The sequence below is a fragment of the Python bivittatus genome, unplaced genomic scaffold (assembly GCF_059951505.1).
Source record: "Python bivittatus isolate LINGU-HERP-01145 unplaced genomic scaffold, Pbiv_v1 ctg000220_np1212, whole genome shotgun sequence".
Classification (NCBI taxonomy): Eukaryota; Metazoa; Chordata; class Lepidosauria; order Squamata; family Pythonidae; genus Python; species Python bivittatus.
In genome coordinates this window covers 446,482-471,841 of record NW_028277048.1, presented here as the reverse complement: position 1 = coordinate 471,841, position 25,360 = coordinate 446,482, and the positions used below count along the sequence as shown (strand labels likewise).

Sequence of the window (25,360 nt, the reverse complement as noted above, 5' to 3'; positions counted from 1 at the left end):
CCTGTCAGTTCAAACAAGTTATCAAATAGCATGTTTGTGAACACTTGGATAGGCATACTTTAATTAACAGGAGCCGGAATAAATTGTCACAAAGAAATCCTGCCAAATTAATCTTATTTCCTTTTTTGACAGAGTTACTAGCTTAACAGATTAAGGAATGCGGTAGACATAGTGCACCTGAATCTTAGCAAAGCCTCTGACAGAGTCTTCCATGATATTCTTCTTAATAAAATGATTAAATATGGCCTAGATGTACCCAAAGAATGCTTATCAATGGTTCCACTTCAGTCAGGAGGGAATTATTGAGTGGAGTGTCAGGGCTCTATTCTCTGTGCTGTTCAACATTTTTATTGATGTCTTGGATGAGAGAATTGACAGGACCTTTATATTTTCAGATGACACAAAACCTGGTAGGGTATCAATTCAAAAAGATCTAGACAACTCTGAGCAGTGGGCTGAAATGAATAGGAGAGAGAAATGTAATGTTCTGCATCAAGGTAGAAAAAGTGAAAGGCACACATTTGATTTGGGGAACCTGGCTTGCCAATAACGCATGTGAAAGGAATCTGGGTGTTCTTGATAACCACAAAATAAACATAAGCCAATTATATGATGCAGCTGCTGAAAAGGCAAATGCTATCTTGGGAATGCATTAACAGGAGCATAGAGCCCAGATCACTGGCAGTAACTGTTTCATGTTACTCTGTCCTGGTTAGATCCCATTTGAAATATTGTGTCCAGGTCTGATCACCACATTTCAAAAAGGCCAGTGATAAACTGGACAAAGTTCAGAGGAAGGCTACCAAGATGGTAAGAAGTCTAGAAACCAAATCCTAAGAAGAGGTATGACAGCAATCTTACCTATCTGAAGGAGTGGACTTATACTATATTGCCCCAGAGAGCAGGATCAGAACTAGTGGGTTAAAACGATAAGGAAATTGATTCAGGCTAGTCAGGGGTAACTTTCTGGCTATATGAACTGTCAGCCAGTAGAAGAGTTCGTCACATGAAGTGATGAGTTCTCCTTTGCTGTACATCTTCATGCAGATGCTGGATGATTATCTGTTAAAGATACTCTAGTGGATTCTGCACGAGCAATATGTTGAACTAAGAGCTCTAAAGCCACTTCCAACTTTATGATTCTATAATTAGAGAACTGTAGAAAATAGTAATAAAAATGTAAACACCTTTCTCTCTTCCTATCATAGACAAAGTCCCATCTTTTTTTTACTAATGATCAAAGAAGCAATCTTTGATCATTAGTAAAAAAAACCTTGGACTTAAAACTTGCTTAAAGGCCAAAGGGCTTTTTCTCATAATAATTTTATCCACTGTGCATTCCTCCAGAAAAATGCCAAAATTGCTTCTGTATGACCATTATCCATGTGGAAAAATTGCTGATAATCTATATGGTCACATAAATGTAGAAACCATTTCAAGGGAGCTGCATGTGGGGTGGAAATTTTAGATATGGAAACAGCAATAGCTAGTTGAGCAGGAATTACAGTGAGGGAAGTGGGAATTAATCCTACATAAAAATAGAAAACTAATTCACATGTTATATTTTACTCTTGCTTGGGCAGGTAGAATGCCTTTTGATTTTTACAGGTAAAATTAAATAGATTTTAATTGTGACAGAAAGACTTTTTTATCATTATATTAAAAAACTACCAACTGACCAATACAGGAGAAAGAAGATCTGGCTGATCCTTCGACTAGATTTTCGGGAAGTTTCAAAGACACTGGCTCAGAGACCATAGCACCTGTAATGAGATACTTTAACTTAAATGTATTTAAGTGCAAAGAAATGAAAATGTACTGTACATTTCAGTACATCTCAAGCATAAGCCAGAGCAGAGCAATCCTCTTACCTTTGGGGCAGACAAAAAGGCTTTGGGTCACTTCCTTTTCAACTCCTTCAGGCTAATGGAATTAAGAAGTAGATATAAACCATATGAATGAGTGAAATGCCAAAAAAAACCCCAAAACAAAACAGATCTTCGACAATCATTACCCATGGTCACTTGGTTAATAACCAATAATAAGAAACAGGATGTGCAAATCAGCCAAGATTTGATTCAGATGTCAAAGCACGCTAGCATGATTTGATTTAATATTCTGACTTAAGCTTAAAGATGGTGTGGTATGATAAAGGTTCACCCATTGGTTATAAAGTGGGCTACAAGATGGAAGCATTAAAATGGCTGTTGCTGGGTTTTTTGCCCTTTTTTTTTTTTAGCAGAAAGGGTTGAAAACAAAAGGGATGGTTCTCCAGTTTTACTACAGAACTTTAACCCTTTAACATGTCAGCTGGATGACTTCAAGGGTTTCATGCAATAATGTGTTTAAATATTTTCTTTGCAGGGATGAGGAACTAAGAGCAAAGCAGCCCCCCCCCCCAATTATTGAGCAAAGGGGCTATACAAAAGCTGTGCTAAGGCTATGTACAGTAGGCAGTGTCCTACAATAACTTGAGAGAGAGAGAGAGAGAGAGAGAGAGATAGATAGATAGATAGATAGATAGATAGATCTTTACTAAGACTGTACATTTTAAATGATTTCTGAAAGATTTTATTTTTAAGTTATCTGTCTATCTCATTTATATAGCCACCCATCTCAGCATATGACTGGGTGGCTCACAGTTAAAAACAATGTAAAAACACAAGATTGAAGAAACTACTATGCTTTCATCATTTGCTTTTCTCAGCCAGCAGCCTTGGCATGACTCATTTGAAAGGTTAGTCTCTTCTGAAAATGACACCGTGGAGTGGAAATCTCAGGATTTCCAAAACCAAGACTTTACATGCATATCCCTTTATGGATGCAGGATGCCAAATTACAGGTCTGATCTCTCCTTTATTAGACTGGGACCTTGAAAAAATATCCAGGAAATTTGTTTGGTAAAATTATGTACTGGAAAGTTTTGGTAATTTTAACTGATTAGTAAGTGAAAGTGACTCACATTCAATTAGCAATCAGTTACAATCCCAAAATACCTTGAAGTCAGCACAGTACTCAAGGTGAGATCTGACCAAAACAGAATATAGTGAAACACTGACTAAGCACAATCCCAAAATCTGAATGAAAGTTAGAAAAAAAATCCTAACAGTAAAAGCAGTTCAACAGTGGAACCAGTTACTCAGAGAGGTGGTTCACTCTCCTAATGTTCCTTCACTGTTGGGGATGCTTCATTTTAGATTCCTGCACTGGACGAGGGTTGAACTCAGTAGCCTAAATAGATTCCTCCATTCCTATGATTCTGTAATACAGTATGCATATAAAGAAATAGTCCTTATTTTATGCAATGTAGTCTCAAAGCAAGCACCTTTACTCAGATCATTCAAGCAATACAGAAGCCAGAAATAGATAAATAAAGCAACAGTGGGGTTTTTTTAAAAAATGAAGGGGTGGTTTGGCAGAATGAAAGGGAAATAAAAAGAGGGAATTTAACAGCTGTTTAGTCTAGCAGAGACTAAAGGACAGGCAAATACATCAAGAATTAAAGAAGGAGAAGCATAAAGTGGTATGGATTACAGCAGTGTTTCTTAAAGAGTGGTCCTAGGACCCTTGGGGGTTCATGAAATCAAAATTATTTGCCAGCCTAGTTGAAAAATAATACAATATTAAAATCCCATCAAACAATTGTGAGAAGCTGCAGCAAAGGCATCAGTTTTAATTTTTAATATGGTAAATATTGATAAATATAACTCATACAAACAAAAGCTCTTTTGGGGTCCTCCATAATTTTTAAAAGTGGAAAGGGGTCCTGAGAGTAAAAAAGTTTAAGAAACACTGGATTAGAGCTAACAATGAATCAGTGAAAACAAACAACAGCAACACAATTTCGTGCTCTCTCTAAGACAACCTATATAAACAAATTACATTAGAAAAACAAGATACAAACAGCACATAAAAGCCACAAATAGCAGAGCAGCATGTCCCTCATCACCCACTCTAGTAAGCAGAGTTTGCACAGGTGATAAAACTTGTGAAGCAACTCTTTCAAAAGATTTGCACAACCCTAGTCAACACAAAATGAATGTACATATTTATAATTATTAATTTGTTCACATTGTTAGTGCAAAAATCTATCAAACAATTCTCTCACAAAAAAATGGACTGAATAAATGGCAGCAACATGACAGCATATTAATTTCAAGTGATTTGTTTGCAATATGTCCATATGATCTTTAAGGAGTAGCAATACATTAAATATATATAATTGGATCACTGAAAAGAAATAACCTGACATTTCTCAAATAACAGGGGTATGCAACTTCCATTAATTGGTGGGTCACATGGAATGTGGAAGGTCTGCAAGGAGACTAAAGCCTTATTTAGAAAATAAGTTAAGAGGGGAAATGGAGGCCTTAAGGCTTAAGGCATCCTTTTTGCCATTTAAAATGTCAAACAATACCCACCATGCTAAAAAAAAAAAAAGGCAGAATTCTTTGGTACCACCCATTCTTAGGTGTCACAAAAAGATGGACACATGTTTGTACCACATTGTAAGAGATTGCCATATAAATTAATTATTGGAGTAAGATGAGTACACGCTTTGCAGAGCCATCTAGGAAATCAAATCATTTTTTGTTGTTGTTTAGTTCCAATTTATGTCTGCAGAGTTTAATGTTTCTATTAAGTCTGTGCAGTACTTTGCATCTGAAAGCAAAAAGATGCTTGAGAGCAGGTGATGGTTGCAACTCCCTAAACCAAATGGGTCTTTTCCTGGGATCTGACAGCTGCAAAAAGGAGCCAGGCAATGCTGGGGAAAGAGGCAGCTGCTTTACCAAGTTGCAGATGCTACACTCTTGCCCATGTGGGCTCCAAAGTGCCTTTTTGTTCTTGAATCTGAACAGCTGCACCATCACTACTGACTTAATTCCAGTTGGTGTAAGTTTGCAAACTAGGACCATTCATTAGGAATGTATCTCACCAATATTTAAGGAATTCCAGCATCTCAAGTCAATTAAAGGAAGCCCTACCTGCCTTTGGGTCTGGATTCATGAAGGAATCAAGCTCTCAAATGAGCATGTGCTGTCCTCTGAGGTTCATTTTGCCCTAACGCCTGAGGGGACTTTCTTGGCTGTGCTATCTCATCTTTGCAATGCGCTTTCAGATGAGAACTTCACTTATAGCACTCTAGCGAAGGCCTTTTTATTTTCAATTTGGTGCGCTATGCTGCTGGAATTTTGATGTTTAATCTTTCTGCTTTATTTTAGTTACATTTCCCTGGAAATATAAGTTATAAAATATTTACATAATTGTTGCCACTGAAGTTTGGTCTTCATTGAGGTGTTAAATCTGCATCTGCATGAGGCTAAAGAGAGGGGTTCACTTGACTGAATTTTCTTTTTATTAAAAAAAAGTATCTTCAGCACAGAAAACATACATACTGCTCTGAAGGCTAGGATAGAACCCTTTCCTAGACATTTTTTCTAACAGTAATATAAAGCTCCATTTGCAGTTGCAACATTTGAACACTAGATTAGTCTTACTGTAGAACAAAGACTGCTATTACAATTAAAGACTATATAATAGTTTCAATGCACAGTAGCTATTTCTATCATTTCCCTAACTTGAGAGGCATACAGTTTCATCCTGTCTGTTGCTTTCTTTCATTAAAATGAGGCAGTATAAAAATTACATGTTAAAAAAAAAGTCAGACTTGTGGAAGAAAAAAATATCCAATTCTCCTGGTTGCACAAGGACACAAGCTACTGTTGTGTAAAGGAGTTACCATCAGATTTGAGGCTACAAACAAATTATTTCATAAAGTCTTTTATGAGAGGGACCATTATTTTCTCTTTAGTAATACTTTTAGAATACGTTTTCAAAGCAAGTCTTTCAAGTTTACCTCAACTAGCAAGGTCCTAATCAAGGTGTCCTTTCGTCCCACATCTAGGCCCCCCGATGTTCCATTTCCACAAGCTGTACTTGTTTGTGGGGCTTCAGCAGTAACAGAGAAGACTACATCACCTGAAAGCAAATAACCAAAAGAAAGAAAATACAATTTCTTCTGTGCTGTGCTGTGCTTCTTCTTCCTTAAAGGGCAAGCAGTGGCAGCTAACAGGAGGGCTCTACCAGCAAATGTGCATCTACAGAAGTACCCTACAGAAGGTCATACTCCTATGCTGCTGGTTTGGTCCATCCTTCTTGGAGCTCCCTTTTCCTGGGCCAAGAAGAACTTTTTTTTTTGCTCCTACTTAAATTGGTGCAGGGAGAAAGGCTTTTTGCCTAGACTTTGCTGCCATCTCGCAGACAATGCAGATGTGGTATTTTAAGCACAAGATGGCAACTGATCAGAGTGGCAAAGCCGAAGTAATGGGAAAGTAGCTGGAAATACCAAGAAACTTTAAACTGTGCAGCTAAGGAACAGGGTAGGCGGCCCCTGGAGCTTGACTAGGTTGCATACTCAGAAGTCCTGGGGCTGAGAATTCATGCTTCAGGAGCAAGTCCCTCAAGATCACAACGGTGCAGGAAGATCGGAAGGAGGTAGGTAATGAACTGCACTACTTTGAGGAGGACCTTAGGTAAAAATTATCCCCATCTAATTCCTAAGAGATTTTCTTACCAAATATTTGCACAGTTTGATTTATCACAGATGTTGTTTGCTTAATAAAAGTTCATTATTGTGAAATAATGTCAGGTTTGCAATGTTCAAATCCCAATGAAGAAAAATCTCGTGCAACCCAGGTTAGGTTCAAAAAAGATTTCATTTATTGGAACAGTACATGCGACTCTAGGCAAAGCGTTGCTGAAACTAAAGCTCATGCTTTTTCCCTCTTTTCTTTTACTCCTACTTCTCACCCCGTTCTTTCCAGGCGCCAGTTCTATTTCCTACAGAGGTGCGACCTTGCACATTCCTATCCCCCGACAACAGTCCATCTTCCTGGCCTTTGATATCACACCAATTCCTTCTACTTTCCTTTTCCCCCTCCCCCTTCTAAAGAATGACGGAAACAAAGCAAGCAACTACTAAGCTAATATTCTGATTGCTGAAGGTTGTGACAAATAGTCTATAAAACACTGTTGCACAAACAATCTTGTAAAAGTTTTGCCAAATTTAAAATAAATTGCATTTGCAAACTGGAGGCTAGCATTTCCATTATTTCCAAATAAGTATCAGCAGCTGAAATTGGTAAAACTGAAAATCCATTATATGGTTTTCAAACATCCTACCATATTTCAAGGAAACCAAAATGGAAGGAAAAGATGGATCCTGATTGGCAAGCTGTCTTTTACAGTGGTGTAAAAGTGGTTAGTGTGTGGAACTAGCCCTGTAGAGACCATTCAAGCCCCATTCAGCCATGAATCTCACTAGGTGATTTGGGATTAACTATCTCTCAGTCTAACCTACCTCACAGTCTGTTGTGAGAATAAAATTGGAGGGGAAAAACATGTGTGCAGCATCTTAGTCATCACACCAAGCAGCATCTGATTTGCTTTCAGAGAACTCTAGAATTCTTTGAAATAGACTTTGAAAGTTACTAAGACTGCCCTCCCCACCAAAAACACCCACAAAAAAGCTACTACCTTAGAGTTCTGAATTAGTTGTTTTTCCATAAATACTACATATAAAAATCATACAAGAGAAAGTCAATGATTTTTTTTCATCCTATTTAGGATGATGCAAGTCTACCTATACAACATTTGAGGTCCATTCTGTCACCAAAGCATAAAGCTTGAATGGAGTCATCAATGGAACCTCTTACAGTTTCTATGCTTGGGATTTGTGTCACTCAGACACAAACAAAACCCTTTCAGAAAAGAAGTATCACTTCAGTAACGTGTAACCTGTCTTTATTTGGGAAGGAAGGAAGGAAGGAAGGAAGGAAGGAAGGAAGGAAGGAAGGAAGGAAGGAAGGAAGGAAGGAAGGAAGGAAGGAAGGAAGGAAGGAAGGAAGGACAGACTTACCAAGTTTTTTAGTGATGATATTCCAAATGTAGGTCTTCCTCTCATTGCCACACACACAGTCTTTATCATCACCTGCAGGTGATATAAGTTGGGCTTGAAAATCCAGAGATTGTGCTAGAGAGGCAGTGACCTAAAAACAGGAGAAAACAAAATGTTAGCAGAAGACTTAACACCCATTCCCCATGGAAGGAAAATTTAACCTCTTCAAGTTAGAGAACAACATATTCAAAGGTTTGAATTTATTCTTTGTTGCATCAAGATCCACCATTTTCCCCCAAATTCTTCAATTTGCTTGCTAACAAAGAAGCATCATAACCACCACTATATTGTAGGACTAAGCCCCACAAACAAAACACACATTAGGTCAAATGACATTTTTATTATAATGAATCTAAAGTGATAGACTATTGACCAGATCCTGACTTGATAAGGAATTGCATTCTTGTCTTGTAGAGATTTTGAAAAAAAAGGAAAATTTAGTTTAAGATTCTGTAGATTTGTTTGAAATCTCTATAAATAATAAAAGAAGTTACAAATTCCTATATGAGGAATTATTTGTTCATAATTATAAATAGCCTTTCACATTATGCATCTAGCAGATCTTAAGTTAAACATATGATAATATTTAATTGAAACACTTGAAAATAAGGTAAAAACAAGAAAATTGCCAGGCAAAGCCAATAATCTGTGGAATTTATGATACAAGAAAAGTACCATAAAACAAGGAGACAATACTTCACTTTCCTTTTATTAACCATGAAGGTACTGAACATGTTCATGGCCTTTACTTTGCATATAATTCACATGCAACCTCTTACACAAGTGTGCATTGAGAATAAATTGAAATACAATAAAAATCTAATTCAGGTTGCAGTCTTATACCTCTTACTAGGAAATACACACTCTGTGGAACTAACAGCTAAGAATTAACAACAGGATTCTGCAATGCTTTGGATTCCATTCAGACGTGATGCTTTGAAATGCAAGTGTAATACCTGTCTGTAACTCATTAAAGCAGCCATGCCTGTTTCTAAGATGGTTGCAAGGAGGCTTTCATATGCAATTTTGGAAAATTGTATGGTTTCTTTAATGAGTCATGAACAGGAACTACATTTGTGCTTCTTCATGTTCCAGAACACCTCTTCCAAAATTGAATCCAAAGCTGTCAAAGACATACACAGAATTGCAATTACAGGGACATATTGCTTTACAATACTTTAAATAGATGGTAAGATCATTAAATCAACTGTTTTATCACTCTAGTTCCTCTAATTAAGGAACTCTGGAAATTATAGCAGAGGCTGGAGGGGAGGAGCTGGAGGCTATGAGTATCTTATAAAATAAGAGTTTCCAAGAGACTAGGGAAGCTCTGCAAATTAAACTGATCCAATATGTTATATAGCCGTAGTTATTCTGCTTATCTCAATAAGATACATACTTTTTCTATTTCTGGCCATATAGCTGAAATCTAGGAGAGAAATAATGAGCAAGATTCTATTCCAGGGACAAGGAACCTATGGTCTTCTAGATGTGTTTAGATTCCAGTACCCATAAGCCCCAGCCAGAACGACAATAGCTGTAGTCCATAACACTGGAAGGGATGCAGGTTTCCCATCTGATCTACCCTAACAGTTTTAGCCAGCAAGGAGCACAAAGAGGTAGTGTGAGAATGCACCTGGATGCATCTGTCCAGATAGTTAAAGATAACAGCTTTAAGGAGGAAGTCTTCCCCTCTAATGATGGAGTATGGCAGCGTCAGGTCCACAAAGAATGGCTGGAAGGCTATGAGGGATGCAGGCTCTGAGATGCCAAACCCAGTCTCCTGGTCCACACAGAAGGCATTGGTTTTCCACTCTGTGATTGTATCAGGTACAACGTAGGTGAGGTCAGCATGGCCAGTTGAACTAGTAAGTAGAAGGAAAAAGGAGTCTTTTTAATTTGTGGCCACAAGACTGAGAACAATGACTTTTTCTATTTATGACCACATTTTTCATGCTCTTAAGAGAAGGAATGACACTTCTTTTGCTTTTAATTTCCTTCCCGGAGCAGGAGACACTTTCATTTTGGGCTTCCTGCTCCATGCCCTTTTCTGCTTGCTTGGAGCAAAACAGAAGCCTTTGTTCCCTTTAGCTAAAAGAGACTGGGAACACAAGGGGCTAAATGCATATCAGCAACAACGATACTTGGAACTGCAACACTGCAATCCTACTTTTGGGCTGCAGAGGAAGAGACACAAACCTGTGCAGAGATTGATAAAAAGGCCCATAGAAAGTCTTCTATGCTTTACATAAAACAGCAGATTTTTTTCCAGATTATGATTTGAATCCGAAGATCAAGATTACCTCTAAAAGCACGTACTCTTAACTTGGTAAATGAGAGACATGCAGATTGTTTTGTTCATTTTTAACCATTTCAAATTAATATAGTGATTGAATGCTTTAGGCAAAAATTAAAAATTACCCATGTGTTAGCTGGAAGACTTGCCACTGCAGTAGGAAGCTACGTGCCACTGGCACCACTTTAGAGAATTTCGGCAGGAAAGGAAGTAGAAACTCACTCTGGGCTAAGGGCTCGAGGCTTCTTGCCAACCCCCTCTCCCCCCTCCCCTGGCTTGCCAGTTTCTCCTCAGCAACGTGCGTCAGCCCTGGTTTCTGTCCCCTTTCCCACATCCCCTCGTCCCTTTGATTTTACAACTGAGAGGTGGAAAAACAGCTAGAAAATAGGGGAACAGTGTAAAAAACAGAAGATGAGACAAGCAGACATGGATCTTGTCTGATACCATCACCTCACTCTAGTTGGACAGGAGAAAGAAGCTGAGGGAAGGGGAAGAAGGGGGAGACAGAGAATGCAGCTTTGGTCTCACCCACTGCTGGCATGTGACCTCCCCCAGCCTCAAAATGGTTATGCAGAAATACTGCAAATGCTGCCCTCGTGATGAGAAACTATCCCAAGAAAGTAGCAAGCAGACATCCATCGGGCTCTGCAGAACCTGCAGGCATTAGCTTCTTCTAAAAAGGTATGAATATCAGCGGCTCACTTGACAGGAATGATGTCCCAAATCCAAGTTTCTGGCAGCAACTTTCGAATAGTTTCAACAATAACATGATCTCCAATTGCATCCCCAGGACTTGGTGGTGGAGGAGGAACAGGCTCTAAAAAGAGAAAAAATGTAAAAAATTATGTGGATTTGCAAAATAGCAGGGAACAGCTCCTATCTATGGTGTAGTCATTTGTTCTGTGGGGAGACTCTTCTTTTTTCTACTCCTAACCCATTTGGACTGCCGCCAAAACTCTGAAATCCAATAGATGAGGAAGCAATTGTTTGGCATAATGGCCACCGGCTGTCTGTAAGGGCACAGGGCCATCACTCCCTTCCCAGCAGACAAAGCCTCATTTAATTATAGTTTCACTGAGCTCAGTATACACTGAGTCAATGGAGATCAATAGGTTGTTACCGGTATAGGAACACAATGCTTTATGAATCATACAATCAAGGAATGTATGTAAGGTTTGGAGACCACAGAGATCATTGAGTATAACCCCTCCCAGTGCAGGAATCCACTCCCACAGTCCTCAGCAAGTGGCCATCCAGCCTCTGTGTAAATACCTGGATTTGATAGTTGGAGGAATTTCCTGATGGTAAGACCTGTCAACCAGTGGAACAGGTTGCCTCGTAAAGTGGCATGTTCACTGGAGGTCTTCAAACAGAGGTTATATAGCCATCTGCTCATAATGCTTTAACAGAACCTGCACCAAGCAGGCAGTTGGACTAAATTACCTCTGAGGTCACTTCCAGTGCTATGATTCTGCTTAAATCAGGATCTAATCTAGTCTATTTTATTTATTACAATTATACCCTTATCTTTCCTCTGAGAAGTTCAAGACAGCTTATATACTTCATTTTACCTTCATCAGAATAACCTGGTATGGTAGGTTAGACTGAGAGAAAGTGACTGGCACTAAGTCAGACAGTGGGGACCGGAACCTGTATTTTCCCAGCCCCATTCCAACACTTTAATCACAGTCCAACAGCATACTGGCTCTGTCTTCAAATTAGCAACATCAGTTGGTTCTGTGAGGCAGAAGTAATCAAGAATAGTAATTTTGCTAGCCTGAATTTCAGAAATCAAAAGGTACTAATAAGAACATCAGGAAATCAGCAAAAAATAAATCTAAAAGACACTTTGGGAAATGATTTCTGAGCCACAAAAGTCCTGGAGAAACAGTCCTGTTCTGAAACAAGCTCATGGTTCCCATGGGGTCTAAGAAATCTGGAGTTCCAAATCTGCGTTAGCCTGGAATTAATTATTACTGTTATTATTCAGATTTAAAGAAAACTTCATTAAATTGCTACCCTAAATATACCAACAAACTAGCCTGCTTGTGTTCTATGGTGCTAAATGAGAGGTAAGAGAGTCTATAACTCTAGCTTAAATGTTGGTTTCTCTCACTACACTCAGATTAAAACTCTGAGCCAACTTTCTCATTACAGCATTACAGAGAAATCAAGGCATCTGATATCTTTCTCTCCCTGTGACAATTCTTTTCCCTGCCCATATAATACAGCAGTACTCCTCTTTTCCCTGACTGCTGCTGTAGTCAGTTTTCCTCCTGTTCTGCAGGACTGTAATTCCTTGCAGCTTCAATTTACCTGCAAAGGAAGGACCAGCTGTACTTGTAGAGAAGCGACCAACTGTTTCAAGAGAAAATGAAGATGGAAAGTGTCTGCTTGAACATAAAACTGGTTGTCGTATCCCAGAATTGGTTACAAACTTTATACCTGTATTCTTCAAAACAAAGAAAGATTTGAAGGGTGCTCTTATTATTATAATTGTTATTATAATTAGATGATTTCTCTCCCATTTTTACTTTTATTAACTCCTTTGAGGTGGCTTCCAATATCAGTACAATAAAACTTCATACAACCATCAAAAAAGTTCAATAAAAACAAATAGAAATCTTACAGCCATTGTCTAAAAATTCATTAGTAACATTAAAAGCAAACTGTTAATTAACTTCAGCAACCTATATGCAGCTATGATAAAAAGGGTCACATAACATATAAGAAAAATAATAAAAACATGTAATCATTAATAGTTTACAGTAACAACAAAAGAAGTGGCAAACCTAATAAATTAAAATATCATATCAGCCTTTTAAAAATGCCTGGGCTGCAAGAAAGAAAAATTATTGCTAACCACATGGAATTTGTATTCCATAAAATTGCTAGTACAGAGTTAAAAGTTTATTGCCAAGAGGTTTTTGTGGGAAAAAATTACAAAGAGAGGAGGTTTTCCAGGGGAGCAAAAAGGAAAAACAAAAAAGAGGAGATCAAGTGGAAGAGGGGAAACAGAAGTTAAAAAGTACAGCAAGAGGAGGTTTAGGGGGAATTTGGCGGGGGGGGAGGCAGGAGGAAGATAAAAGGTGAGCCTGACAAAAAATTGGGGAGAGGAGATTGAGGGCAACCCTCACTTTGTTCCAACATGAATACAGGCCACTGACCATTTTTCAAAGGCAGAAATATATAACATTGTCCTCTACATGCCCCCAGCCTATGAGGAACGCAACCTTCCTCCCTTTGTCTTTTCCTACTGTATATCAAAAGTAGAATCTTCTGATTCGTGCCAGCTCAAAGCAGTACTGCCTGGTTCCCCTGCTGTGCCTTATTTCATTTTCGGCAAACACCTCCAATTGGCTATGGTGCATTATAGCAGGAATGCTCTCCCCCTTGTTTTCACTCGTCATTGTCTTCCAAGTTCTTGGGTTTTGTTTTTCACAAGTTCAAGACGGAATGGTGAAAGGCTTTCTTTCTTTATAGGAAATAAGGAGAGGTGAAGAGGGCTCAGTGGAACCCTTGGCATAGACCAGCTCCTGAATTCAGGGCACCCTCCAGTTAGCACAAGGGTTATATCCATTTGGTGGCGGCAGCCTCTTTCTTGTTGTCCCATTAATATAAGTAGCAGTAGTAGTAGTTTATTAATTGATTAGTCCTACAAACTTATCAATAAAATAAATTAAAATTAAGTACAATACACAGTCTAGTTCCAAAAAGGAAAATAGATAGGAGAAAATACAGTGATAAAATACATATGTGACAATACAAGGAGTCAGTAATCAGATAAATGAATCTCCCTTACAGGATATCCCAATTTGTTCAATGTATTGGGTTCTTATGACCACTGCCTTAGTTATAAACTTAGCAGTTCTGCATACAATATACACATTAGAACCCCGGAGGAAATAAGACAGTCTGTGGTTTGGATCCCAGTATGTTGTTCTTTCCAATAGGGACGATATATATTTAAGCCTAATGGGTGCATATAATTGGCAACTGAACAAAGTATGGAAAATATTTTCAATGGCTGGTGAACCTCATATGCAGGTTCTCTCATGATATGGCAAGTGGTGGAAGCGCCCATATTTGGCCATGAAATCCAGCAACTCAAATCTAGCTCTAGAATAGGCCCTTCTTAAAAACTGTGGCAGACTTATTGACAGGTATTTTTCAGGTTGGAAAGTAATTTTATTTTTTGCCAACCATCTTAAAGATGTATTTTTAGTCAATAATTCCATGTCAGTTTGCGCACTAATATCCAGGACTCTCTATTTAAAAATTTCCCTTGCCTGAGAGACCGTTGAAAGCAGATGCTGAATAGAAAGCCCATGTCGTGAAATAACTTCAAAGAGTTGGCTGATCCAAGAATTGGGTTGTGCCATATTTATCTGTCCAGTTAAGCATATTTTGGGAAGTCTATCAGTCTATTGATTGGATCCTCAGCCAGTATGTGAAAACTTTAATTATTAAGTGACTATGTAAGGAATGGATACCTAATTCCGCTTTGACTGCAGGGGCAGACGTATTCTTATCTGTTCCCAATATGCATCTTAAAAAGCGGGTCTGAATTTGTTCAAGTAGGGTAGCTTTATTTAAACCCCACAATTCTGCACCATAGGTCAGCACTGGAACTATTTTTGCCCTAAACACCTTCAATATAGGGTCAGGGTGCCTGGGTAATTGTAGTTAAATAATTTATATAATCTTTTAGTGCTTGCTGCGGCCCTTGCCGAGCTTCTCTTGAATTGATTTAACCGCAACCCTCTGCTGGTAAAAACCACTCCTAGATAGTTGAAAAAATTCACTTGTTCAATAGACTCCCCATTTATCTGCCAGTCATATTTCTCGCTTTTTCTGCTAAATACCATCACTTTAGATTTGCTTTTATTGATGTTTAAAAAATTATGAGCACAGTAGGTATTCAGTTTTTGCAGCAGTCTTTTCAGGCCTATTTGGGAATGCCCATTAATGTAAGGTTTTTAAGGCAGAGCCTTAAAATCTGGCATGTAGGCATAAAGAAAGATTCCTTCAAATATTGTGCCTAAGCCACTAAAAAAGTACAAAGATAATCACCATCACCTTGAACTAAACTTGGAAGGAACTAGCTAATGCAGATGTGATAGCATCTTGGCATACCAGTTACAATTCTGACAGCCAGATTATGTGTTAGCTGAAGATTCTGAGTCATTTTTAAGGGCACCCAATGAACAATATATTACAGCAATTCAATTAGAATTCATCTGAGCATGGAGTATTGAAGCAACTATCCCCATTTAAAAATGGTTGCAACCTGCAAACCAGCCAAAGCTTGTAACAGACAGTTCTAGCCATTGAGACTACCACAAGTGACAAAGCTGAGTCACATAATACCCTGAAACAATGTACCTGCTGTTTTGGGGGAATGGCACAATCTGCATACCCATTGATTAGACATGAGAGCCACCTATCCCCTAGCTTCCATCTTGTCATGATTCACTTTACTTTTTCAGGCCTACCTACATACCCTTAACTGGAGAGATATTCTCAAAGTAAGAATTCCTCCCTAGTACAAGATCATTTTCAGATATATAATCTTATTTTTAATTGCTCTTTGTGCTGAAGAATTAGTGCCTTATCCACAGCCTACTGACCCAGGTACTTCTATAACACATGATTAAATCATATAATTCTCCTATATATGAATCACCTGGTGCTCTTTCTTCTAAAGCTACCTATTTATTTCTTTTTATAGAAATTTATTCCATTGTTTTGTTTTGCAATCAAAACTATTTAGATCGTGTAACCATTTTTACTTTTGTGTATCCATAGAATATTGCTATAAATAATTTCATCTTTAAAAAATGCTTTTGACAATGGAGAATGTCAGAAATTTATTTTCCATCGTTGCTAAAAAAAGTAAAAAGGGAAACTTACTCTTATAAGTTCATAGGCATCTGGGCCATAACTGATAGCAGCAGGAACATAAAACAAGCCATTATAAAAAATGTTGTCGGATGGGAGGCATGGCTCTTCGGGGTCATCCTCTAGGTTGAGCCCATTGAAGTAATAACCAAACATATCATAGGGGAGCAGACTGTAGACCTAAGGAGGAAAAAAGGCAAAGTCTTGTTATAATCAGGCCAAACAGATATACATTCTGAACACAGACAATGGCCCCATCCCAAAGGCTAAAATTTACAATCTGAACAAACTGGGATGAATTAGGCTACATACAGAGCAAACCTGGCTTTTAATGTATCCCTTAAAGAACTGCATAAGCCTAGGATAATAATGAGTCATATGAGATACCGGAACTGCGTATCTTCTCTGTTATTAAGTGTACAGGATCAGGCACAGCCTGACAAAGACAAAGTAGTCAGTGCTTACACTTTTAGCTGACAATTCTGTCTCTGGTTTTAAGAGAAGGACACTCTGATCCACAGCTCGCAGGGCACAGTAAGAACTATCAGCAGCTTTAATATGGAGTCTGACTTTTGAAGCTGGGAGAGCTTGCTTCTCAGAAAACTGAAGTTTTACCTGGAATTGAACAGAAATCATGGAAGGAATTTATCTTATTATCCATAGAATTCAAATAATGAAATGATGTGAACCTTCTTTCCATCTCAGACAGGAACTGTGACAAAAGCCATATGAAGGAAAAAAGGGTCTGGATATTCCACTTTCCACTACTATTTTTAGCATCTATCTGATTTACGCAACTGCTCTGATCTATTGTATCACATAGATTTTATTACCTTTATCGGTCCAAGCTTTTTTGATAGTTGAATATGAAAGTGGAGGGGGAAAATAAATGTGTTTCAGTCTTTAGATGTATACGTATGATGGGTCACTGTTCTGGAAATAGAGACTAAACCACAGAGTGAATGGCTGTTTTTGGTCAAGAGCTGAAGCTGCTGATTATGATTAGAGAACCACAAGAGACACTTGTCCCATGATTCTGGCACAGACCATAGAATTTCTGTAGAACAACTGATCTCTTCCAAACAGGAAACCAGGAAGATTCTTATTCTGAGGTGGAACAGAACAGATGGAGAAGGAACCAGAAATGTATCAACATAGAGCAGAATGGAAATAAAAGCAAACAGGAACATTTTGGCAGACATTTTGTTGCTATACAAGACCCCAAAGAAAGCCTATGATATGCACTAGGGGAGGACATTTAACTTGGTAGCTAAATTCCATCTTTCCCTCAGTTCTATTTACTTGTGAACTGTATTCATAATAGCTTAGCTTGACTTGTCTGTGTTGTTATTCCTGACCTTATTTTTGAAGCACTTTTCTATCTGGAACCTGGCAGTATCAACAACCACCTCCCTCTCTGGATGGAGAGTGTAGACCAGCAGCGTGGCAACTGGAGCCAGGCTTGAACTGACCTTTAGTCGGATGTTGAAGGAGCCTTTGGAAGCTGTCATAGAGGAGAAAAGTAGGAATCAGCAGACAGCCTCCTTCTGAAATCCACAGACTCTGCATTTCTTCTGAAGCTCATACTGTTTTATCAGATCTGACAAACCACTCAATATCAGTTTTGGATCCAACAGGAATTATTTTATGTACTACTTCTCTACATGTTTATCTGTTGCAACCTTTAACCCAGATTTAGCCTCTAATTCAGAGATCTGGTGGATGTAATGGAGCACGTTTTGTATCTTACAAATTCTGATTGGCTCAATGTTTTCTGATTGTTGATGACATTTTTGAACGAATCCAAAGCAAGTTGGGAGGGTGGAGGAAAACTTGGCAATCACTATTAGTGATCAGATGGTATTAACTGCAGTGGTAAGAAAAATTACTGCAGTGCAAAAGTGAACATTTATTTATTCTATAAATTCATATAGCATCCTTCAAATCAAAGGGTTTCCAAGGTGGCCTCCAAACACTTAAAAATCCTAAATTTAAATTTTGAAACTAAATAGAAAATAAAAGTATGCAGGATATAAACACTAGAAACAGAGAATAACAGAAGTAAAATTGCCAAGATTGCATTGTAGCATAAAGCTTTATTCATAGCATTATACATTCTGACTTATCATTTTTAGATGTATTTGCATAAATACTGAAAAATACTTCAGATTGTCCAAATCAGAAGGATGAGTTTCTCAAACAAGTTTTGTACTCCTCATTTTTGCCAATCTTTTGACAGAAGACATCAAATGAAAACTTTCTTAAAGATTTCCCAGATTTTTATACATATTAATATGGCTTTAAAAAGGAGCCTTTGGTACACACTCAGCTCTGTTGCACACCGCAACACAAGTTTTAAAAGAATCTTCCACAATTATCTTCAGAGCACAGCAAGAAGATATGCAGAAACATCCATTCCCCACAATGGCTGTTAAAAATGGTAATGTCCATTCAAATATGAAAGGGTCAGGAATGAATCCACTGCTCTGAAAGTATCTTTGCTGAACCTCTGCCATTAGGGGTGAATCAAGGCAGGCACTGCCTACCTCAAGATGGCCTGACACCACTTCAAACCTGCTCTAACTTTCTGATAGTTGCTCATCTTTTCCCTTCTCCCAGATGAAAAACTCAGCAGCTGTGATTGAAAGAAAGACTGGAAGATCTCAGAAGGAAAAAAAATGCTGCTGGAGCAAAACACTCCTTCCTTCCCTCTCCAGGATTCTTAGGCTAAGGGTTTCCTATGGGAATAAATCTGTGTGAATGAATGTATTGCAGTCACAACAAACAGGCATTGGGGAAAAAGCCCTAGAGCTTAACAGTTGTTCACAAAAGTCTGTAGTCTTTGTGGCAAAATCCATCCATCCTTGTTTTCAATTAAGATGATGATGAAAGCAAATCAGCAACAGGATGGGGAAATAATTGCTATGAACTGCTGCAGGAAAATGTGAAACATAAAGGGGCATAAAGTGGTGAGTGGGCTGTTTTGCAGTTCAAAACAACAGTTTTCATATTGAAAAAGTATCACCACAGTCCTGTGCATTGCCTCACTAGTGAAGCTGACTCTTAGGTAAGTGGGTGTATGATTTAAGTAATGCTTACCATGACTAAGGGAGACAGTGTACTTATTGAAATGGACAATTTTGTTTTTCACCAGTACCTGTAAACAACAACAAGAAAACAAGCTAAAATGAAAAAAAAAGGAAGTAAGAGAATTGCTGCTCATTAAAACATGCAAATAGCAAGAGCTCTTATTAAGCCTGAAAATCTGAAGCTCTTTATAATGTCCACACTGTTTTTCTGTTTTGCTCAGTAAATCCTTATTTAGTACATAAAAATGGAAAAATGACTGTAAACACACAAATCTTGCAGTATATATGCTTTAGAAGTTGCCAATTGTCCTCACATTACTGCAAAGTTCAGTGATAAGTATCCCAGGTAGGATTGCTTACCCTGCTGACCATCCACAGCCAGGCACCACCAAGGTCAGTGGCATGTGCCTAGATATAACCGTGGCAAGGGCTAGAGGAAAGAGGTGCTAAGGTGAACTGTAACATGACACAGAAACTTTGTCAGATATTTGTCAATGTTATTATCATATAAGTTTTTGTGAATTACAGTCCATTGGATGTATGTGGTATGGTTCTGAGAGAAACATTTTACATGTGCTCAGTTATTGGTGTGGCAGGGTTAACAGGGGAGAAATAATGAGGACGGAAGTTAGAGACAGAAGGGTAGAATTACTTTAGTGTGGGAGATGGAATTACTGAGATTGTAATAATAAATACAGAAAATGTGTTTACGGGAGTAGCCATGTCAGTCCAAATAACTCTTGTGGATTTTTTTTGTTTGTTCATTTTTGGCTTTATTTTTGCTACAAAAGACTAACATGGGTGGAGTTTGTTTTTTTTAATTTAGACATTTATACGGTATTTGTATGTGTGTTTCAACGTAAAAGAAAACTTTTTTTATAAAACAGTACATAAAACAGTAACAATAAAGAAATTGAGATAGGTTTCTCAACTAAGGGGAATCTCCAAATTTACATAAGATGATAACATTATCTTACTTGTCAAAGATGTCACTAAAGGAAGTCAGTAACTTAATAAACATTTATCCTGGCCAACCTCTCTCTCAGAATCCACTTCTACGTTTAAGATGTTGGTATTCTGTTGCAGTCACATGTTTCAACCCTGGTAAATGCTGTAAGAAAAACTAGGCAGAAGTTTGGTTCTTACCAAGTAGTAGAAGGTTGCCGTCCTCCTTCCTTTTAAGTTTTGGGGTGAATTTGGGATATTGTTCAGGATATAAAACACTTTGATCAGTCTGAACTGGTCACAATGCAGATCTTCAAAGACCTGTTGTATCTTTATAAAACTCTCTGTCCTGGAATAGAAGCGTTGGACTGAATAATAGGCCTCTGGATAGTAAGGTATTATCCAGCCATCACTGTTGCAATTTTCGTTGGGTTTATATATTAGCTGTAGGGAGTGAGAAGGGAAAGAACAGATTATTTTACATCATTTGTAGAAATCAATATATTTCATAGTATTTTTACATAATTTTATTAAAGATTATAATTGCAATAGTAAAAACTAATACAAATTAAAAGGAAGAAGAAAGAGTAGAAAGAAAGAGTAAAAAGTGCAAAGGAAAAGGAAAAAAGTAGAGAATAGAAAGAAAAGAAAGAATATAGTAAAGAAAGAAAGGAAATATATAAAGAAGTGACTTCCAACCTTCATCACAAGTATAAACAATTTTAGTAACTTTTCACCTCCTCTTAATTTACAACCAATGATCTCTTCATCCCATGTTCCATCTATTATCTATAACCAAATCCATAAAGTATCATCATTTCAGTCCAACTGATGACTTACCCTAAGAGAGAAATCTGGGCTCAAGATCTCGGAGGTGTCAATGCAAAACTGAGCCATGCCATTTGCACTGGTGCTGTAATTGCCCACATTTTTGCTGTTAAGTAATAGTTGGACGACCTCATTTGCAATGGGAGAGTTATCAACATCAACCAGTTTCAACTAAAGAGAAAGGAAAACTTCAGAGACATCAGAAACTAACTTCTGATCCTGCAACACTTTGTAATTAGGTATGTATAATTAACTGCTTTAGGCTTGTAAAAATTGTTTGGTATACCCCAAATCCCTCAAATATTTCACAGGAGGAAAAAATATTATCTTAAGGGCACAATTTTATCCACCCTAATGGAATATGATTCTTCAGTTCACTTCACAAGGCTTGGAAACACAGCTCCACTTGTGGAGGCAAACCAGTGTGAAATTCCCTGACCTCCTCTGCCAGTCTCTGAGGCAGCTGTTTCCAAAATTAGAAACAATAGCTCCGAAATGACCTCAAAGGACAGAGTCATGTGGTATGGTACAGAAGGAACTCATAATCCAAAAAACAAACAAAGAAAATCCTCAGCAACTTATCATAACCCTAATAGAATTGATCATATTCCCTTCTTTTGCAAACGTGAAATACTTTAATTTGGGGGATGGGGACAGAAAGCAATTAATACAGCTATTTTTTCTGTGTGAGCTGCTGAGAGTCATTTTTGATTGCAGCAGCATAGAATTATGATAAATAAATGAATAAAGTATTTCTTGTTTCTACTCTGCAAATTTTTTGCTAGAAGAGCATTTGGAATTGTTCCTCTCCACTGTATAAGTTAGCCAGTTGATATTTATAGAGTGCATTTTATATTTACAACTATAACATTTAGTATCATAGCTACCCTTACGATAACCCTCTAAAGGAAATTATTATTTGCATGTTACCTGCTGAAGAAAAAATAACAATGGCTGTCATTTCTACCCTAGTGCATTATAATATCTTACAGCTTCATCCAGCCATTGCTGTGGCAATGAATGAAGACAGATTTTATATTGCTGGAGTAAAACTGGGTGTTGCTATAAATAGAAAGACTTCCATAAATAGGGCAAAATGGTATAAATCGCTAGTGTGGAAGTGGTCTGGAATTCAACTTGGGGATTTTCAAATTTGATGCTCACATTCTTTGTTACCATGCTACAAAGTTTTCAAATTCACAATACATTTTTAAAAATCTAGCAACAACTTGAAGATTTGCAGAAAACCCTAAAAGCTAACATATGCCCATGCTAATGCTGAAAATATTTCTCCTGTAAGTCCCCCTGCCATTTCATTCAAATTTAGTTAAAGTTTCAATGGAGCATCTAATTCCATTATTCAACCATTTTGAATGTTTGAAGTTTTCCAGGATCACCTTTGGTAGCTGAGGTATAATCAGTATCTCTTGAAACAACCATTTAGGCTGGGACGTATCCAATTCTCATGTTACCTGTCCACAATATGAAATCCCCCTTCTGTAGTTTTGTTCCATATTTTCAAAAGTCACTGTTCCTAGTACCCGAGAAATTGAAATGGAGGCCAAACGGTCACTCTGTACCCCTGTTTGAGTATACCAGGGCAAAAATAAAAATTAGTCTTGAATTTTTAATTTAATTCATGGTAAACTTAATATATGGTAAACCAGTTATTTAAAGTTGTTTATGGCTGTATTTCTATATCTTCCTAGCAGCTATTAACCTTTTTGATTAAGCAGAAGGAGTTACCTGTTCCTTTTTCTGTAACAACAGCTTTCACATCAAGATTCATCCAATAACCTGAACGATTAAGTTCAAAAGTCTTGGAGCTAAAGATATGGGAAAGGCAGCCATCCTTGCCTAGCTGATAACAAAAAAAAAAAAAAAAAAGGAGGGGGGAATTCCAATGTGAACAGGAAAATGGATTGTCAAAGATTACCATGAAAAGTCTTCCTGGTACTCATTGTATAAAAGCATATCTTTGGGCCAGAATACCTAACTATTGGGGTAGATATTTGTTAGATTCCATAGAGCCATGCTTAGTCCTTAAACATGCTATGAAATATTCCTAAGCCTTAAAATGCAACATCCTCATCAAAATCTGTCTTGCATAGAGGACCAATTCCAAGTATTAGTTCTGCTCTATGCTTTTCTGAACCTAGCTAATAACCAATTGGGGCACTGGAAAATCCTGCCTAGACTTTCTCCATGCTAACACTGAAAATGAGGTGAGGAATGAGGAACTACTGGTTCTTCTGCATGATCTCCATATTCAGTGGAAGATATGGAAGGAATTTCTATGTGTGTGGCATCGGTCCAACAGGCAAAATTTCATATCCAACAATTTGTAAATTTTTGTGGGGAAGAGGGTAAGCAGCAATCTGCTGATATCAAAGCAACATGGCACTTCCACCTCCATTGAAAGAGAACATTTCTGGTCCCACAGGAATATTATTCAAATTATATCAACTCCAATATAGGATTTTTTTTTATTTCATGTAAGGTGGGGCGTACATACTATAATGCAGAAAAAATTGTCTAGGGATGTAGAAAGGCTCTAAGAAAAAGGAGAAGGCAGTAAAAGAAAGGAAAGCATCAAAAAGTTTACAGAAAGATGAATCTTACTTTTTTGTTAACAGATTCACAGACAGGATCTTTCTTGCAGGTTCCATAAAAATTGATATTTCTACATACACTGAGCTGAACGTTTCCCTCAACTGGTTGCCCATAGGTGTATCTAGAGAGTAAGGGAACACACTGGAGAAAAGATGGCTTTGATTTAAACAAGATCTGGAAACATATAGAATTAATATAGGGAATGAATTTCCTCGGACAAATGTTCATGTTAATTTTGCATTCATCTGCAATGGTTATCAACTACCAATTAATTAGCAATAACTGTGTTAGAGAGTTTTACTTCAAAGTTTGTGTCAATACTTACACACTGCACACCTTCACTTTGAAATCAGGATTCTCCACAGAGACAGTTTTGGGTGCGCTGATTGTGACATCAAACTTTGGTAATACTGGGAAGTAAAAATGGAAAATGACATATTCTACTTTTTTTTTCTTCAGAAATTTACTTTGCAATTCTAAACTATCTGGCAAAAATATGACTTCAGAGAAATCAAGAGGGATCAGCTCCTCAGTAAAATACTAAAAACCACTGTCTAGAATGGAATGTTCTAGGAAAATTTGTTTTTACTTGTTTTTAGTTTGAAAAATCATGCCGTTCTAACACATTTTCCATATATTTTTCATTCAATTTTTAGACCTAGGAAGGTCTTCAGCTCTTCTTGAGAGAGCAAAATATAAAGAGTCACTTCTGGTGAGATGGGCAGCTATATAAATTTGATAGACAGATAGATAGAAATATATTTATAACCGCTGTCAAGAAGACTGGAAGCTGCTTCTTTATAATCTTTCCTTTCCTTTCCTTTCCTTTCCTTTCCTTTCCTTTCCTTTCCTTTCCTTTCCTTTCCTTTCCTTTCCTTTCCTTTCCTTTCCTTTCCTTTCCTTTCCTTTCCTTTCCTTTCCTTTCCTTCCCTTCCCTTCCCTTCCCTTCCCCTTCCTTCCTTTTTCTTTTTCTTTTTCTTTTTCTTTTCCATTTCTTTTTCTTTTTTATTTCTTCACTATTTACTATTTTTCTTTATTATCTTTATTTTCTTTTATGGTTTTTATTTCATTAAAAACTTCTTCAGTAAAAATTATTTTTAAAAAAGGAAGGCAAGAAGAGTTTTGTGGGGAGGCTTACAAGACGGGGAAACTAAGTAGCAGAATCTATAGTAAAGTCATGCTGGTTGAAGGAAGAGTACAGAATAATAAATGCATTAAGAAGCAGGGATCTGAATGAACAAAGGGCTCTGAGAAAAATAACAGAAACAGGTCTCAAAAATGTGTAAGAACTTCAAGACAGAAGTGAACATACATTATGGCCAATGAGCAGGAAGAGGCTGGTAGAGCAGCCTCTGAACTAAAAAATCTAGGCAACCACTGAAATGAAAAAAACAAACTCAGCAAGTGAAGGTTGATTGAAACCAAACAGAGCCAATGGGGAAAAACAGCCCTTTATGAATCACTGTGATATGATTTGTATTAGAGGTCTGAGATACAACTAAAAAAAGATTTGTCCACAGACTGTAATGGTGAAGAATATAAATTCTGCTAATTCTTTTAATTTTTGGCAGGATAGATGAAAATAATAAGGAAGACAGGTTTTTTAGAGTCTTGCCAGGTTTCAGAATCTTTTTAGAATCTTGCCAGGTTTCAGCTGAATATCTTTGTATCAGTTTTACTATAATACGTATTTGAAGTATTTCCTCTATTCAGGTTCAGGGAAGGACAGCA

General features: G+C 37.5%; 1 protein-coding gene across 1 annotated transcript in view; it reads right to left on the bottom strand.

Moving 5' to 3' along the window:
* Positions 1-25,360, bottom strand: part of LOC103051099 (ovostatin-like) — a 59,098-nt gene that overhangs the window by 23,415 nt on the left and 10,323 nt on the right. Inside the window, exons 6-22 of the mRNA XM_088137561.1 lie at positions 23,955-24,039; positions 23,639-23,750; positions 22,763-22,877; positions 22,489-22,598; positions 21,029-21,187; positions 20,390-20,632; positions 19,254-19,311; positions 17,513-17,658; positions 16,620-16,769; positions 16,167-16,334; positions 12,570-12,705; positions 10,956-11,070; positions 9,594-9,822; positions 7,919-8,048; positions 5,858-5,979; positions 1,872-1,923; positions 1,680-1,763 (exon numbers count right to left, since the gene is read on the bottom strand). Of these exons, the coding sequence (XP_087993687.1) occupies positions 1,680-1,763; positions 1,872-1,923; positions 5,858-5,979; positions 7,919-8,048; positions 9,594-9,822; positions 10,956-11,070; positions 12,570-12,705; positions 16,167-16,334; positions 16,620-16,769; positions 17,513-17,658; positions 19,254-19,311; positions 20,390-20,632; positions 21,029-21,187; positions 22,489-22,598; positions 22,763-22,877; positions 23,639-23,750; positions 23,955-24,039 (2,214 nt within the window). The remainder of the gene's footprint in view (positions 1-1,679; positions 1,764-1,871; positions 1,924-5,857; positions 5,980-7,918; positions 8,049-9,593; positions 9,823-10,955; positions 11,071-12,569; positions 12,706-16,166; positions 16,335-16,619; positions 16,770-17,512; positions 17,659-19,253; positions 19,312-20,389; positions 20,633-21,028; positions 21,188-22,488; positions 22,599-22,762; positions 22,878-23,638; positions 23,751-23,954; positions 24,040-25,360) is intronic.